Source organism: Artibeus jamaicensis, unplaced genomic scaffold, assembly GCF_021234435.1.
Source record: "Artibeus jamaicensis isolate MK-2021 breed Jamaican fruit bat unplaced genomic scaffold, CSHL_Jam_final scaffold_847, whole genome shotgun sequence".
NCBI classification, from domain to species: Eukaryota; Metazoa; Chordata; class Mammalia; order Chiroptera; family Phyllostomidae; genus Artibeus; species Artibeus jamaicensis.
In genome coordinates this window covers 31,554,561-31,571,047 of record NW_026522057.1, presented here as the reverse complement: position 1 = coordinate 31,571,047, position 16,487 = coordinate 31,554,561, and the positions used below count along the sequence as shown (strand labels likewise).

General features: G+C 62.5%; 2 protein-coding genes across 5 annotated transcripts in view; both read left to right on the top strand.

The window, feature by feature from the left end:
- The first annotated feature begins 5,907 nt into the window (after positions 1–5,907).
- ISG15 (ISG15 ubiquitin like modifier) lies at positions 5,908–7,405 on the top strand. The gene is made up of 2 exons (XM_037146850.2): positions 5,908–6,236; positions 6,856–7,405. The coding sequence occupies exons 1-2, from the start codon at positions 6,234–6,236 to the stop codon at positions 7,348–7,350; spliced, it is 498 nt and encodes a 165-aa protein (XP_037002745.2). The 5' UTR covers positions 5,908–6,233; the 3' UTR covers positions 7,351–7,405.
- A 2,044-nt stretch (positions 7,406–9,449) lies between these two features.
- Positions 9,450–16,487, top strand: part of AGRN (agrin) — a 31,347-nt gene continuing 24,309 nt past the window's right edge. For 2 of the 4 annotated variants that reach the window (XM_037146861.2, XM_053660427.1), the window contains exons 1-2: positions 9,450–9,836; positions 11,934–12,195. In XM_037146861.2, the coding sequence (XP_037002756.2) occupies positions 9,630–9,836; positions 11,934–12,195 (469 nt within the window). In that variant the 5' untranslated portion in view covers positions 9,450–9,629. The remainder of the gene's footprint in view (positions 9,837–11,933; positions 12,196–16,487) is intronic. The other 2 variants (XM_037146862.2, XM_053660428.1) reach the window with 1 other exon arrangement.

Sequence of the window (16,487 nt, the reverse complement as noted above, 5' to 3'; positions counted from 1 at the left end):
TGACCTGCCGCTCCCGGGACCGCCGCGGCCAGCAGCACCTCCCAAAGGTCTGCGACACCGTGGATGCGGACGCCAGCCCCTGGGCAGGAGAGAGCTCTCGGCCGGCCAAGGTCACGAAGCAGGCGGGGTGGCCTCACAGCACATTTAAGTAATGGCACAGGCCCAATGAGGGTGACACCGCTGGGCAGGTAGAGGGTTGTCACCAGTGAAGCAGGATGACGCCATGGGACAGAATGTAAACATGTCACTGGTTAGGCACACCATGTCACCAGATAATCAGAATCCATGTCTCAGGGTGAAGGTAGGTGATGACACAGCCAGACAGGGTGACATCATGGGGCGGGTGATGTCACGCTCCTCTAGATGACTCGACATCAGGTCAGCACCAGCAAAGTAAGGCTTAAAAAAAAAAAACAAGGGACAGCTGGTAAAACTTTATTTCAAGCGGCACAGCGGGGAACACAGGGTTGCGCTTATTTTCGGTGTCTGATGTGGCCTTCATGTTGAATTCTGTAGAGCCCTCGGGGTCCTCAGCCCACCGCCTCCGTTTTTGGAGGCCACAGACCCTTGGGGCGGGGGAAGCCTCTCCTGGGGCTTCTAATCCAGCACGGAGGCACCGCTGGCACACAAAATAATTGCTCCAGGTCTGAGATGGACATGAATGAGTGGGTTACTGGGGAAGCAGAAGCCCTTCTTTTCACTGGGTGGTTCGGGACTGCTTGTGATCCTCAGGGAAGAAGGTGGGGGAGGGTCACTGTGGGATCAAAGGGGCCGCAGGGGCCTAGGGGCCAAGGGGCTTCTGGTCCCCTTTGGAGGGTTCAGTAGAGCCCTGGGGGGCCTTTCTGACCAAGGGAAAGAGTTGTCTGGCAGCTCTGAAGGGGCACCTTGGCTGCTGGGAGTTTGCCTAGTGGTGGCGTCTACCTGCCCAGCACCCGTTTCCTGGGGTCCCCGTGTCATATCCCAGCGCTAAACTGGCCATGCCGAGCCCCCCCTGGGGCGCTGGGTCGGGAGTGAGGAGGCTCAGACCCTCCCCAGCAGCACGCACGTCTACATGGGGATGCGCCTTTAAGACTGACCTCAAGGCTAGCTGCCACTCCCCCCGGGGAAGCCGCTGCCTCACCCTTTCTCTGTCTCTAGAGCAACAAGCGCAGTTAGACGGGGCACTGGAAAACGGCAGGGGGCTGACAGGACCCTCTCAAGGGACCCTGCTGCAGAAAGTCCTGAGAGCACTGATTGGCTTCTGGGGCCTGCTGAGACCAGCCCTGCTGTCCAGGAGGTCCCCAGGGTCGTGAGCCTCCACTCCGTGCCCCAGCGGTTACCTGGCCTTCTCCTGGTAGACGTTCTGGCTGGAGGCTCGACCAGAGAGCTTCCTGGCCAGCGGGCAGGCACTGGGCCACCTGCAGCCTCGAGGACCAGATAAGCAGGGTGTTCAGATGGAAAGGACAGGCCCAGGGAGCCATGCTCCTGACCATTCTTTCCCTGGTTGTTGTCAGATGGGCCAACTTACCGCCCTGCCTGCCCCATCCCTGCCTCCTCACCTGTACTTCACTTAGCCCAGTGTTATTGGGAAGGTGAATGGAATGCTACTTTGGAAGCACCAGCAGGTAGAACTAGGTACACTTCTGCTACAGTTGTTACTGCCCCCAGAAGCAGGCAGGAGAGGACTGAGCAGAGGGGTCAGCAGGAGGCCCTGGCCAGGCTGGCCCTCCCCCGAAGCCAGGAGCCCAGAGCAGCTCAGCTTCTTTAGTGTCTTCCCACAGGGCTGCACCTCGGCCTCCCGTATGGTTGTGTCTGCCTGGGCCCCGTCCCTCTGACTGTCCCCTCCCTGCCTTTCACACATGGACTTGGTCTCTGGTGGGGCCCTCGGAGCTCCCTTGCTCGGAGCAGGAGGGTCCGGGCTGCAGTGGAGAAATGGTCCTGAGACCCTGGTCTGGCAGTTGGCGTTTTCCAAAGATAAACATGGCAATACCTCCCATCCCTCGGGCTCCGTGGGGTATCCTGGGTGGACTGTGATGACATGGACTGGGAAGGACAGGGGTAGTGAGATGTGGCTTCTCAGGCTGGACACTAAAAATGCTACGCACGCCCCCTGGCCCTCTCAGGACTCCCACTCTCCGAACCCAGACGCTGCACGGAAGCCCACAGTGGCCTGCAGGAGAGGCCCCTGCAGAGGTCCGGGTCGCAGCTGGGCCCCAGTGGAGGTCTCAGCTGTGAGACACCTCTAAACGCCCCCAACAAGCCGCTCACTTCACATGACCCCCACTGCCCCTGCCCACTCAGTTCCAACTCTCAGTTCACCGAACAGGACCCACCTTGCTGGGGCCTTCGGGTCTGTGTGTTGGTCGAGGCAGTCACTGGGCAGCCGGGACGGACTAGGCTCTGGACCCTGAGAGAGTAGCCTCTCCTCCCACGGCCCCATCCTCCTGCCTTTACTCCCTTCTTCCTCCAGCATCTACAGAGGCTTCATGGCTTTGAGACCTGCCTTTCTGTCTGATGGGGTGCTTTTGGGGAGCCATTGAAGCCAGCTGTCCCTGGGGGCTGAGTCCCAGGGCAGAGTGGCTGAACCCCCTCACCTCTTCTCCCCTGGAAAGGGGGTGGGACCTGCCCATGCTCCCCACTGGCTTGCTCTGTTCGGGGTTCTACTTTGAGTCTGTCAGGCACCTGTGCTGGGTCTGGGGTGGGGTCAGGGAAGTCATTTAGTGGCAAGGGGTATCAGGATGCTGACGGCACCAGTACATCCAGCCCTGGGTGTCCTTGCTGCAGACCCAAGGCCCCCGGCTCATGTGGGTCTGAACTCAGAGAAGATGGGCTTGGAGGTGCCCTGGTCCTGACATCTGCCCGGATGACCGCACAGGACTGCAGGGTGTGCCCGGCCCGCATCCCACTGGCAGCTCTAGCACAGGAGCCACATGGGTCAGTGTCCAGCTGTGTCCAACTGGCTGTGGACCCTGCTGGGTTCCCTCTCTGTGCCTCCCTCGATCACCGTCACCAGGTTCTGTGGGTTTGAACTGATTGAGTGCCCCCACACTCTGCTCCTGCCACACCCCCACTCCAGCTCACTGCCCTGCCCCCTCTTGTCTCAGGTCTTCCTTCCCCCTCCCTCCCTCCCTCCCTCCCTCCCTCCCTCCCTCTCATGCAATCCTGATGCAGCTAAAGGGATCCTGCTCATCTCTAGACCCCGTCCCCCGCCCTCCCCGAGGACCAAGCCCCCCACCCAGGGTCTGCTTTGGTGGGAGCCAGGCTGTTGGAGGGCCCGCTGGTCCTGCTGACAGTGTGAAACCAGCAGCCTCCTTTGCACCCTCTGCCCTGCACAGGGTCCTGCTGCCCATAGACAGGGGTTCCAGGGTGCTGTGGCCAGGAGGGGGACATGCCCGCCAAGTGCAGGGTAAGGCTCTGGCAAGGGAAGGGAGGGGGTCCAGGACGGGAAGGCTGTGGCTGAGGTCGGGAGGCGGCAGCTGCTGGGCCTTCCTGCCTCCAGGTGGAGGGAGAGGAGGGTCCTGCTCTGTGACTAGTGTGGCTCAAAAGTTCCCCAAAGTGCCCTTTCTTGAGAAATGAGACCCGCCCAGGTCTCTGAGGACACCTGTCCTCGTGGGCCACGGGCTGCCTTCCCAGCCAGCCACAAAGCAGCTGGAGCCCCCGTAGGGCAGCCCAGCCCTGTCCTCAGGGGGACAGTCCAGGGGGACCAAAGGCCTTCGGCCAGCAGGATGTGGTCCAGGGAGATGGGCATGGGAGTCCTGACAGCCAGACAGAAAGGCAGGCGACAGATTCAGATGCACGGGCTCACCACATCTTGTTGAGTTGGGAGAGGTTTGGGGGCCGGGAGGCAGAATGGTCAAGAGCTATGGCAGAAACATTTTGTTTTTGCCACTTTGATTTTTAGCCAACTTATGTCTGTTACATGCTGTTTGTAACACAATAGTAAGAATTTGGGGCATAAATATCCAACAGTATGGGGCTGGGTAACTAAATCAGGTCCCACAGAGCGTGACACAGGGGTTCCAGGAGGCACGCAGGCAGCCACTCACACAGCCACACCCTCGTATTTCAGATGATCGTGAAGGGTGCGTTCAGGTGGGGAGGCAGTCATGAGACACCGTCACACGTGCAGCAGGTTTCTTGTGGTGATGTTTTTTATTGGGGTGACATTCACAGAATGTAAACTTAAACCCATAGTTTAAGCATGTAACTCAGTGCTATGTATTTACAAGGCTGTGTGACCATCACCTCTGTCTAGTTCCAAACATGTCACCCCCGTGAAGGAGGCCTATGTTCTAAGGCAGTCGCTCCCCAGCCCCCCACAGCCCCCCAACGCCAGCCCCTGGCAACCGCTGATCTATCTTCGGGTCTCTGTGCACCTGCCTGGTGCGGACGTGTTACCGACCAGCCCTGAGGCACTCCCCGCCTCTCCCGGGTTCTTGTCTTGCTCTCAAGAGATTAATTGGATCCGCAGACAACACACACGTGAGGTGGAAATGAAACAGCAAAGCTTCCTTATGAAACACGTGGGCACGAAACCACAGGCAGGCACCCGGCTCGTCTGAAGGCCCCGTGTAGGGAGGGCATCAAGTCGTTAGTGAGTTTCTTTTACCCACTTGAGCCGAGGCCACAAGTGCGTCCTCTGCTTAACCTGAGTGGCGACTGCGGGGACTCAAGGCTATGTATTTTAGTCAGTTTCTAGGCTCCTCCTTCTCCTCTCTGAAACCTTGGGAATAATGCACAGCTCCAAAGGCTTCCCTCTCAGCTAGTAAAGGCTCTTTGTCCTCGTGAAAAAGGCTCCGGTTCCCAGTGCAGAGTCTCAAGGACTCCCCTCCTGCTCTGTCCCTGCTGTGGTGTTTGGACACCCGGCCACCTTATCCGACTGGGCTCCGGACTGCTGACTCAGCCGGCGAGACGTGTCCCCCTTCTCCTCCCTGCCCTCCCTGTCCTGTACTTGACAGGTATTTCCGATAGACAGAATCACTGCAGTGCGGCGCCTGTCAGGTCTGGCTTCTGCCACTTGGCACCGCCTTTTCACGGCTCCCTCACACTGTAGTGTGTCAGTGCTTCATCCCTGTCTGTGGCTGCGGGACAGTCCCCTGTGACAGTGGCCCACATGGTGTTTACACACCCGCTGCTGATGGGTTTGGCTGTTGCCACGGTTTCCACCGTTCTCCTGTTGTAAATAGGGCTGCTGTGCATACTTGTGTACAAGTATTTGTCTGAACGCCCGTTTTCAGTTCCTGGGCATATACCTAGGAGCGGGATCGCTGGCTCACGTGAAACTGTTTGCCCTTCAGAGGGACGCCCAGACTGTCCCGCGGGGGCTGCCCCATCTCACGTCCCCACCGGTGAGGCCCCAGCCTCTGCTCCCTCGTCAGTGCCTGCTCTGTTATTGTGGTCGTTATCGTGGTCGTTGTTGTGGTCCACGTCTAGTTGGCGTGACCTCTCACCGTGGTTTTGATCTGCGTCCCCGAATGATGCTGAGCATCTTCTCATGAGCTCGCCTCCCACTTGCGTATGTTCTGTGGAGAAATGCCTGTCCAGGCCCTTGGACCAGTGTGTGACTGAGTTACATTTTTGTTGTTAGGTTGTAAGACTTCCTTAGACATTATGGACACCAGACCCCTATCTGACACATGGTTTACAAATATCTTCTCCCATTTTTGTGGGTAGTCATTTCATGTTCTCGGTAATGTCTGTGAGTTCCTTGCTGTGGGAAATAAAAGATACATCTCTTTCATAAAGAGAAGACAATTTGAACAAATATTGCACTAGACCCACGGTGATCACGTCTGGGTAGTTTGGATTGTCACTATTTTATGTTATATCTGAATTAACGGTTTCGAAGTTCCCTGACTTTGTAAGTTGGTAAATGGAAAGTGAAACTTTTCCGTTGTTACTTCAGTGCACCGTGTCCGGACCCAAACGCACGCTCCGCTCCCCGGAGCGGGTGCGGACCGTTTCCCGCCCTGGCAAGGTCGGTAGAAATTCCCTCCGCCTTGCGCATTGTTTTGTTTCCCCTGCTGGCTCTGACGCCACCCTTTGGGAAACGGAAACTGAAACCGAGGCTGCGTTACACGGCTGGGGCTCGGCTGGCCCCAGACACGCCCCCTGACGCGCGCGCGGCACAGGCTTTGAAAAGGGCTGAGCGCGGGCGATCCGCTGCAGCTGCGGCTGGAGCAGGGACGCGCCTGGAGCCCGGACGAAGCGAGCTTGTCACTGCCTCGGAGGACCTGGCTGCAGAGCCCACATACATGGTGAGGCGGCTTGATGGATGGGGCAGGTGGGGCGGCACCAGTCCATTTTCCTCCCCCTCCCCTGTGGGTCAGGAAGCAGAGCTGCTCAGGACGCCCAGCTTCTGAAGTGCGAACGGAGGGGCAAGACTCCTTCCGAGGTCAGGGTGTGGGTCTTGAAAGGTGATTCTGAAGTCCCTTGAGGGGACATCTTTTTTTAAAAAAATACATATTTATATACTTTTAGAGACAGGAGAAAGAGAGGGAGAGAAGCACGGATCGGTGGCCTGTCATGTACCCCCAACTGGGGACCTGGCCCCAGGCATGTGCCCTGACTGGGAATTGAACCCGCGGCCCTTTAGTTCACAGGCTAGTGCTCAGTCCATTGAGCTACACCAGCCAGAGTCCTTAGGGGGGACGTTTTAGCTGGTGAAAAGGAGTCAAGTGATGATCATGGGCAGCTGGCCGTTCCTTGAGAAATGCCCCCTTGTGTGTCTCCCATACTTGGGGTCCCTGCCCTGGTGATGGAGAGAACCCAGAGGAGAGAGCTGTGCCCCTGACACTAGGCGCCCGCCCTGTGCCAATGCGTGTAGCAGGCCCCGGGGTAGTGCCCAGGTCTCTGAGCTCCATGTGATGCCCGCAGGACGGGAACCTGAGGGTGAAGCTGCTGTCGGGCGAGGAGTTCCAGGTGCCGCTGAGTGAGTCCATGCTGCTTGAGGACCTGAAGCGGCTCATTTCCCAGAAGATCGATGTGCCTGGCTTCCTGCAGCGCCTGGTCATCCAGCAGAGCGGTGCAGCGCCTCGGGATGACGTGCCCCTGGTCAGGCAGGGCCTGGGCCCCGGCAGCACGGTGCTGCTGGTGGTGCAGAGCTTCAGCACGCCCCTGAGCATCCTGGTGAGGAACGAGAAAGGTCGCTCCAGCAGCTACGAAGTTCAGCTGACACAGAAGGTGGCTGAGCTGAAGCAGCAGGTGAGCTCGAAGGAGCGCGTGCAGGCCAGCCAGTTCTGGCTGAGTTTCCAGGGGAGGCCCATGGAGGACAACGCGCAGCTGAAGGAATACAAGCTGACACCTGAGTGCACTGTGCAGATGAATCTGTACCTTCGGGGCGGCAGGGTGGGGCCAGGAGGGCAGCAGTGAGGCTCACTGGTGAGTCCCCGACCAAGGGCGCAAATAAAAGCTGATGCAAAGCTAACTGGCTGCCTTCATGTCTGCCCTCACCCCTCCCTCAGCACCCTCACCTCTGTCAGCCCTTCATTCAGGACCCCTGGTGAGGAACTTGTGGGGGGGGGGTGGAAAAGAGAACAGGGCGAGGGGACCCAGAGCTCCTGGGTGGTCACAAGGCTGGTGTTGCCAAGGTAAGGGACAGCCTAGTGGGATCAAAATAGTGACACCCCCACCCACCACCGAGAAATTGAGATGTTCCCATATCTTTGGGAAATGAACTTCTGGAGAAAGAAAAACGAGAACTCCCTGGAGCCCACCTCTGGCTCCAGGCAGCCCCCAAACAACTGGGCCACACCTGACATCTTGGTCAGCAGGTAGGACAGCTGGGGGGGCAGGGCAGGTCCCAAAGTCCACAGGGGAGGTCCCGGCTGGGCCAGGGCCCATGGAAGACGTAAGGGGGTGAGTCCTAGGGCCTGTCTGTGTGGGTTGGGAGGTGGGGCCTCTCTGCTCCCCAGGACCCACCAGCTGCCTTGCCCAGCCTGCATAGGTCCGGGGAGGTTTGGGGGCAGGGCCTGGACATGTGTCACCACCCAGCGAGCTGCTGAGTGGAAAATGTTCATAACAAATGCACCTGCCTTCAGAGTTTCACTGAATGGAGAGGCCATGGCCAGCAGAGGCGGGGCACCTGGATGGGGGTTCCTCCAGCCCATGAAGTTTGCAGAGAGCACTGTTTGGTACAAACTACACGTGCTTCCACGGCAGACGCTTCCTCCCTGCCCAATTTCCCAAATGGGCCCAAGGGAGCGGGCTGATCAGCCTTGGATGCAAATGAGATAGGAATGAGAGAACGGACACCTCTCTGGGCGAAAGTCCAAGATGCTGGGGACACTCGGACCTCAGCTTTCAGACTCTTCAGGGGGATTTATTTTGCTGGAGACCCAGAAGCCCCCTTTCTGCTCTGTGGGAGTCTGTATTCGGGCTGGGGGTCCCAGGTCTGCCTTGCCCATGATGGATATGTGGACATGCATAGACCTACAGGGGTGCCTCTAGGAGGCTGGCCTGGTCCCACCGTTTCCTGGGCCCCACCCTCACCCCTTGGTCCTACCGCAACTAGGCAAGTGTAAGTACACGCCCTCGAGGCCGCCTCCTTTCCTGAACCTCCCACCAGCGTCTGGAGAAGTAGAGTCCTCCAGAGGGGTCTCTGCTGAGCAGCCCCTTCATCACTTCTGGCCCCGAGCTCTGCGGCTGGCTTGGGGTGAGGGGTGAACCTCAGACCCAGCCCTGGAGCAACTGGAGGGGTCGCCGCCCCTCCCCCCATCTACAGCTAGGCCAAGCTCTAATTTGGATGCTCTGGATCGCACTTTACCCCAGTACTTAGCCTGGAGAGGCACCTTTCTGGGAGCCGGGAGGGGGCGTGCCCAGTCGCCCCACGACTGACCCAAGATTACGGTCGCTGGCCTGCAGGGGGAGCCCTGGGCCCTGCTATGAGGCCAGAGCCGGGAACGGAGGTGGGCGGGCTTGCACTGCTCTGACCAATGGCCGCAGCGCCGGTCCCGCATTGGCCCGAGCCAGAGGGGGGCGCGGCCCGCTGGAGCGGCCTCTACTCCGTGACCCGCTGGGGGTCCCGGCCCCCTGAGCTTCCGCCTCCGTTGTAGCTGGGGGCTGGGGTCCGGAATCAGGTTCCGCCCGTAGGGGGAGGGGCGCTGTTCTGCGGCGCTCGACGGACCGGGGGGGGTGGGTCTCGGAGTCTGGCAGGACGTTCCCGCGGCCGAGCGAAGCCTGGAGCCCCTTGGAAGTCCTGTCACGTCGCCTCCAGATTATGCATTAACCCGATTTCAGCCGCATTTCCTGGGGGCGGGAGACGGCCGTGCCGGCGGGGGAGGGGCGTCTGTGGGGGGCCGCAGCAGCAAAGAGAACACCCCGGGCCGCCCTCCGCCCTAGCTAGTCCCACTACCCACCTCCGCCCGGCCCAACCCAGTCCCCTCCCTCCCCCCAGCCCGGCATCCGCCCGGCGCCGCAGTCCCAGCGCTTTGTTCCCGGGGCAGGCGCTGGGCGTCGGGCGCCGGGCGGGCCGGAGGCGGTGCAGGCGGTTGGGGGGGCGGTGCTGCCGGGGTGCCGCCCTCGCCCCGCCTCCGTGCCGCCCGCGCTCCCACCCTCCGCCTGGGAGCTGCGTCCCGTCCTGTCCAGTCCGATCCGCGGCGCGGCCCGGCCCGTGCGCTTGCTCCAGCCGCCTTCCGCCGTCCGTCCCCGCCATGGCCAGCCTGTGGCTGTCCCGCCCGGCCCCGCTGCGGCCGCTGCTACTGCTCCTGGTGGTGACCGCGCGCGCCCTGCACGGCGCCGACGGGACGTGCCCGGAGCGCGCGCTGGAGCGGCGGGAGGAGGAGGCGAACGTGGTGCTCACGGGCACAGTGGAGGAGATCCTCAACGTGGACCCTGTGCAGCACACGTACTCGTGCAAGGTGGGACCCCGCCGGGACCCCCGGGGCCCTGAGACCTCCTACGAACCCTTCTGGAGCCCTGCGGGGGCCTCTTTCCCCGCGATCACGGCCCCTAGTCCCGAGGCCCGCCCCTCACAGTGCTGGCAGCCCCGCAGAGACAGACCCTCGTCCCAGGCCGTGGGAACGAGCCCCAGACACTCAGCAGTTCCTGCTCCCGCTCCCTTGGTGACCGCCGAGGCCCCGGGTGGGGCGCCGGGTCCCGGAAAACTCGCGAGCGCCGCAGGGAAAGTTCCTGCGGTACCGTTGCAGTCTCACCTGGAGGTGCCCAGGCCCAGGGGACCGAATCCCATCGGCCTCTCCATCCCAAACCCACTCCCTTGTTGGAAACAACTAGTCGCCCCCCCAGGGAGAGTGTGTGGTTACCGCACCGGCTCCCCAGCAGCCAAAGAAAAGGAATAAGGGAAGAAGGGAGGTGACGGTCTCTGTCTGGGTGGGAGGTGGGGGTTCCGCCTGTGGTCAGTGCTCTCGTCCCTCCCCAGAGGGCTTTATCAGGGTGAGAGGGGGTGATCAGAAGAGAGAGGTTCACAGCTAATCTCCAGACCTCGGGGATCCCGGTCGGGGGTACTGCAGTGCCTGGGGGTGGGGGCTGGAGCAGAAAAGTGGGCGGGGCGTTGTTGAGCCCCAAGTGCTCGCGGTGGGGGTGGGAGGCAGGGGCAGGTGCCCCATCCGCCCTCCCCCAGGGCGAGGGTGGCGGGGTAGCTGGGTGTCCTCCAAAGTGCTACTCGGCAGCCTCCTGGGATAGGTATGACGGGCTTTAAACCACAATGCAGTCCTGGGATGGGCTCAGGGGACCCAGGCCCGGTCCCTGCCCCGGCTTCTATCCCCTAAAACTACCTCCCCGACCTGGAATCGGATCAATCCTCTTCCTTGGAGGTGGCGAGAGTGGCAGCTTCTTTCAGAGGGGCCTGTGAGGGCTACAGCTGGGATCCCCCGCTGGGCCCCCTCCCCTCCACCTCAGGGCACTTTGCCAAGTCCCTGCAGGATTTTCCCGACTTCCTCCCTGCTGCTCCTGGGTGTGGCTGGGGTGGGGGGAGGCGATGAAAGCTGCCCGGCCCTCCCCCCTGCTGGTTACCCTCCTTCTGAGCCTAGTGAGTGTCTGGAGGTTGGAGGGAGGGGGCTGGACACCGCTCCACCCAGGCCACTGGAGGGTGAGGGGGTCTCTGCAGATGCTTCAGTCCCTAGGTTCCCAGCAGCGGGAGGGAGGCAGGTGGACTGGCCACCATTGTCTTTCATCCCCTACTTTGGAAGCCCCAACTCCCCAGAGCTCCTGCAGGGAGGGTGCTAGGCTCCCCTGGCCACATGTCCTGTGGAAGGGACCTGTTTCCTTGAGGACAGCCCGCTGTTCAGCCTGCACTTCCTGAGACCCTCCAACACCCCCCCCACACAGGCTACAGACATCCCAGGGCCCAGTGTGTTAGAGCAGGCGCCCTCAGGGCCCCCGGAGCAGGAGCGGAGGGTGCGGCCGCGGGTGCTGCCCAGACTTGATTCTGTGGTTCCTGGGCGGCCTGGGCTGTAGGAGCCCGACCCGAGGAGGGGGCTTTTACCTCCTGGGGGTGGGGAGTGTCTTCGCCCACCCACGGGGCTGCAAGGAAACCCTGCCGGCTTGGAGCCCTGAGCCCATCACCCTGAAATGGCACCATCCACGTCAGCCACTGCCGGCCCTACCCAGGGTGGGCAGGTGGGAAGAGCGGGGCAAGGGAAGCCAGGCCAGGTGGGTCCCCTCCCACATCCAGCCTGTGCTGACTTGGCCGGTGTTGGAATCCGGCGGCTGGTATCAGACCTGAGGGTGGGGAGCTGCTTCCTAGGGGAGAGGGGTGTTCACAGATCTCGTGCCTGCGTGACACTCCTGGTCAGCCGCATCCGTCCTGCGTGTGCGTCCCTGCATCCTCCTCCTGGAGGCCGACGAGGTCTCCTTACCCTCTGCCCAGGTCTGCTCCGATATCGGGCCTGAGCAACAGAGGTGGGAAGGGAGCCAAAGGCCCCGGCGCCCAGGCTGGCGTCTGTCTCAGGCCTCTGTAGCTCCTCTTCGCTGATACCACCCCCCCCAATCTACTCCAGGTTCGGGTCTGGCGGTATTTGAAGGGCAAAGATGTGGTGACTCAGGAGAGCCTACTGGATGGTGGCAACAAGGTGGTGATTGGTGGCTTTGGAGACCCCCTCATCTGTGACAACCAGGTGTCCACTGGGGACACAAGGATCTTCTTTGTGAACCCTGCACCCCCGTACCTGTGGCCAGCCCACAAGAATGAGCTGATGCTCAACTCCAGCCTCATGCGCATCACCCTGCGGAACCTGGAGGAGGTGGAGCACTGTGTAGAAGGTGCGTCGGGCACGGGAACGCTGGGATGGGGGGCTGAGGCTGGGCGCACTGCATCTCACCGGCAGGGGGTCTGACTTCCTCGGTGCCCTGGCTTCCCTTCTGTCTCTGCTGTGTCAAGGTCAGCTCCAGTCTCTGATGTCAGCAGTGCCCCCCAAGCCCCCAGGACACTGCCATCTTTTGTCCTAGAGCTGAGCAAGTCCCTAGCCCTGCACAGGGGCAGGTCTTCTCCCCCCCGCCAGCTCTGCACCTCCTGGAGGGTCTGTTTCCAGGGGAGAGGCTGGGACCAGGTGAATGAACACCAGCTGTTCCAGTTCCTGCAGAGGCCCAAACATCTGTCTAGACAGGGCCCAGATGTTGGAGCAACCGCCTGTGGGTGGGGTGTATGGATGTGGGGCTGTCCCTTTGTGCGAACGAGGCCTGTCACTTCTGGGAAGGGGCAGTTCTGTGGGGTGGGGGGTTTGAAAGAGGTGAAGGACTTCCGTCTGATGCCTCCACGTGCCCCTCCCCCCCACCGCCCCTGGGAGGTGAGCTGGAATCAATAGGAGCAGGGTCCCTACCCCCACCCTCCCCAGCACCTCAGGACAATCCCAGTGAAGGGTTGACATCCTTGGCTGGCAAACGTGTCAGGGACAGCGTAGGAACTGCTGGTTGTCCCCACATCCTGTCTGTCTCCTCGGGACTGCCTGGGAAGGGATGTATGGGGGTGGCGCAGGGGGGCTGGAGGGGTCTCTGACTTCCTGTCTTAGGAAGGTGACCCTGTCCCTAGGTTTGCTCTCCCGGACAGCAGGGAAGTCCCACCTTCCGTCTAACTTGGTGCTGTGGTGCTGGCCTGGCTTTTGGGGGGTTCTGTCTGGCCTTGGGGGGAACTGTAGGGGGCGGAGGCAGGCCCGAGTGTCTTGCCCAGCCTGTCGATGGTTGGCTGCCCCCGGGGCTGCCTCAGGGTCCCCCGCTGCAGCGTCACAGAAGCCAGCCAGCAGGGCTGTGTGTCCCTGGTCCCTTGCCAGCATTGGCTTGGCGGAGGGATCTCAGCCTGGCCGTCCCACCGGGCCAGAATATGAGGCCCTGGCTCCACTCTGGAAGCTTCTAGTCTAGGGAGGAGATAGGAGGGAGACCTGCAGGTGGGCTGCTGGGTGATTGTGACACCCAGTTTGGGGGTTCGTGGGGGCTAAGGAAAGGCTGGAGCCGAGGGGTCAGGACGGACAGTCCCCTGTTTGTGATGGAGGATGGAGAGGGCGTACCACTGAGTGCACGGCCAGGTGGGCCCTGCCTGAGGGTCCATGACTCAGGAACTGCAGTTCAGAACTGAGGTTCTGTCGGGTCAGAGCTTCTGTGGCACAGGGCCCACCTCCGGCAGAACAAGACTGGCCAGCCGGGCCGAGTCTGACTCTGGCCACGCCAGGCTAGAAGGGACAGCCAGACAGGAGGACCCACAGGGAGGGCCCCCCAGCCGGGACTGAGGCAGACTCGACCTACTGTGTGTGTGCTGCCGGCCTTGGCGGCCAACCCTCAGGGGCCAGTCTAGGACTCAAGCTCCAGCTGCGGGTGGGTGCCGGGACCCGTAGGCCCGCGTGCCGCAATGGGGCGAGTACCCCGCAGGGGCAGAGGCCGCCGAATTCTCCTGAGGTCAGCCCACCAGGGAGGAGGGTCTCGGGGAAAGGAGTTCACGGAGAGGGAGGGAGAGGACATGGCCTGGAGCCTTGTGGGTGGAGGGGCCCAGAATGAGGAGCTCCTTTGAGCTGGGCCGAGTGGATCTCTGCTCTGGAAGCAGGTCAGGGCGCAGAGGGGGGGTGGGCTGGGTGCTCAGACAGGGTGGAGATACATCACTGGGGTCTGGGGTGAGAGTGGGTGCTCCAAGCCTGAGAGACACGGTCCCTGGCAGCCAGGCCCTGGCTCCTGGGGGAACAGCTGTGGGCCCACGTCCCTCAGGCTGGCAGGGCAGGAGGACAGGCCGCCTCTGGTTCTGAGGAGGTGAGGGCCTCGGACCCCAGCCCGGGCCCTCCAGGACCCCGGCCTCACCCTGGTGAGGACGCGCCCTGAGATCAGCTGACCCTTCTTCCCCATCTGACTCTGACCCCACTTTGTTCCCAGGGGCCCCAAAGGCCCCACTGTGAAGTCCGGCAGCCACTAATCTGTGGCAGTCGCCCCAAGACCCGATACCAGGTCTGGCCTTGTCCCTGGCCCGCCTCACCCCCTACAAGGCCCAGAGCAGCCAAGGGGGGACCATGTCTCCTGAGACCCACCTCCTGGGGTGTACCCTCTCCTCATCCCGGCCCGGGTCTGAAGGGGCCGCTGCTGCCGTCGGCGCACCCGGTCCCCGGCCCCGCTAGGACCTGCCTCCCCCGGTTTCTCTCCAGGCCCTGCAGGGTCTTCCTGGCTCTGCTGGCTAAGCCCCTTCCCCAGCCTCCAGCCCCTAGACACGCCCCTCCCCTATCCCTGACCTGGGGAGCCACATTCCTGGCATAGCTGAAGACAGGTATGTGTCCCTCCCTCTGCGCCACCTTTCCGTGAGGGAGGCCTGCTACCCTTCTGGAAGGGGACATTGCCCCTTTGTCAGGGATGTGGCCTAACTGCCCACACTCTGAGCCCGCCCAGGCTGCCGGCCAGCAAGCAGCTCGTCCAGCCCTCAGCCACCTTGTCCTGGTTGTCTGGACACAGCCCCCTCACTGCCCCCACACTCCCTGCTCCACCGGATGGAGGTGAGTCCTGGGCCCCCCCTGCATCACCCAGGAGGACATAGGCCTAGGTGGGCCAGCCAGCCTGGGGCCCTCCCCCCCAGTAGGAGCCGGAGCAGAGAAAGGAAGTGTTGTTTGCCCCCGCCAGGCCTGGCACGGGGACAGGGTCCTGGCACGGGGACAGGGTCCTGGCACGGGGACAGGGTCGGAGTGAGTCTGGCGCTGGCCCTGCCCAACCCTGAAGCCTGGGTCCTGTCTGGCCAGGCCATGCTGGCTCCCCTGGCCGGGCCTGTGGTCCAGGGCCTCCGGGAGGGCCTTGCTAGGGCTCCGGCTGCAGGGATGTGGGCCCTGCGGGGGGTTGAGCCGGCTCTCCGCCCTGCGGAGGCGGGGAGATGCCCAGGGGAGTTTTCTGTGCCGCCTCCCTCGGGGCCGGGCATTTAGCCTCTGTACCCTCATGGTTCCGTGGCCTGTCCCACCCCCTCCACATTCCTCCCTGCTGACGTGGGAAGTGGCTTCTTCCTGTTCACGTTTCCCTCTCCTGCCCCGTCTGTACTGCAGGTTCTCACCCCGCCCCCCCCCGACCCCACCCAGCCCCCTGCCTGGCCCCTCCCCCAGGCCGGGCCTAGAGGAGGCAGGTTCGGGCCCGCGGCTGCCCGCCTCGCAGGCCTCGCTCCTGCCCGTGGGCCGCTGGGGGCGGGGTCTGCCCAGGTGCGGCGAGCTTTCCCACCTGAGGTGCCCGGTGGGAAGTCGGTGCGCAGGACTCCACTTGCGTTCGTGCACTGGCCGCCGCGTGTGTTCAGGGGGCAGGAGGGGTCGCGATCTCCCGGCTTCCCTTCGGGCTCAGCTGGTGGAAACAGCTTGGCTTTTTCCATACCCCACCCCACCCCTCGCTCTCCACCCAGAGGGGAGCCCGGCCTCCATTCTCTCCACGGACTGGAAATGGGAAAAACATTGGGTTTGAAACCGCCCGCCCCTTCCCCTCCATCTGTAGCTCAGGGTGCCGGACAGAGCATTCAGGTGGGGCCTACCTGTGCCCTCTCGGCCTCTGTGGATGCCGGGACCACACTGCACAGGTGACGAAGCCGCAGGTCACCTGGCCAAGGCTAGCTGTCCCAGGTCTGGGGCTACAGACCCCGCCCCCTGACGGTCCTCCCGGGCAGGGGCAGGAAGCAGGGACTGCGGCAGGGAGGGTTCTGGGGGCGGCTGGCACAGACCCGAGTGTGGCTCTAGACAGTTATCCCACCACCTCTCTCAGTCGGCCATCAGCCATCGCGGTGTCTGCTTGGTTTCCTTTCCGCAGGGTCAGGCCCCCTGTCCCTGCAGGGCGTGGCAAACAGCCACAGAAACAATCTATCTCTACGCTCCCCAGCCTTTGCCTCCACCTGTGGGGCCCAGGCCAGCCGCCACCTTGCCCCGGAGGCCTGGGTGGAGGGGGATGGACTCCCTTCGCCCCCAGGCCCACTGGCCTTGGTACCCCCACCGCACTGGGATGGAGGAACCCCGGCTCCCCACACCCACACAGGCCACTGGGGCCAAGGCTGCAGGCGTAGTGGTGCCTGGCCCCCCAGAGTCCCAGGAGGTGTCTGCCTCTCACACAGAGGCATGACTCGGCACCCCAGT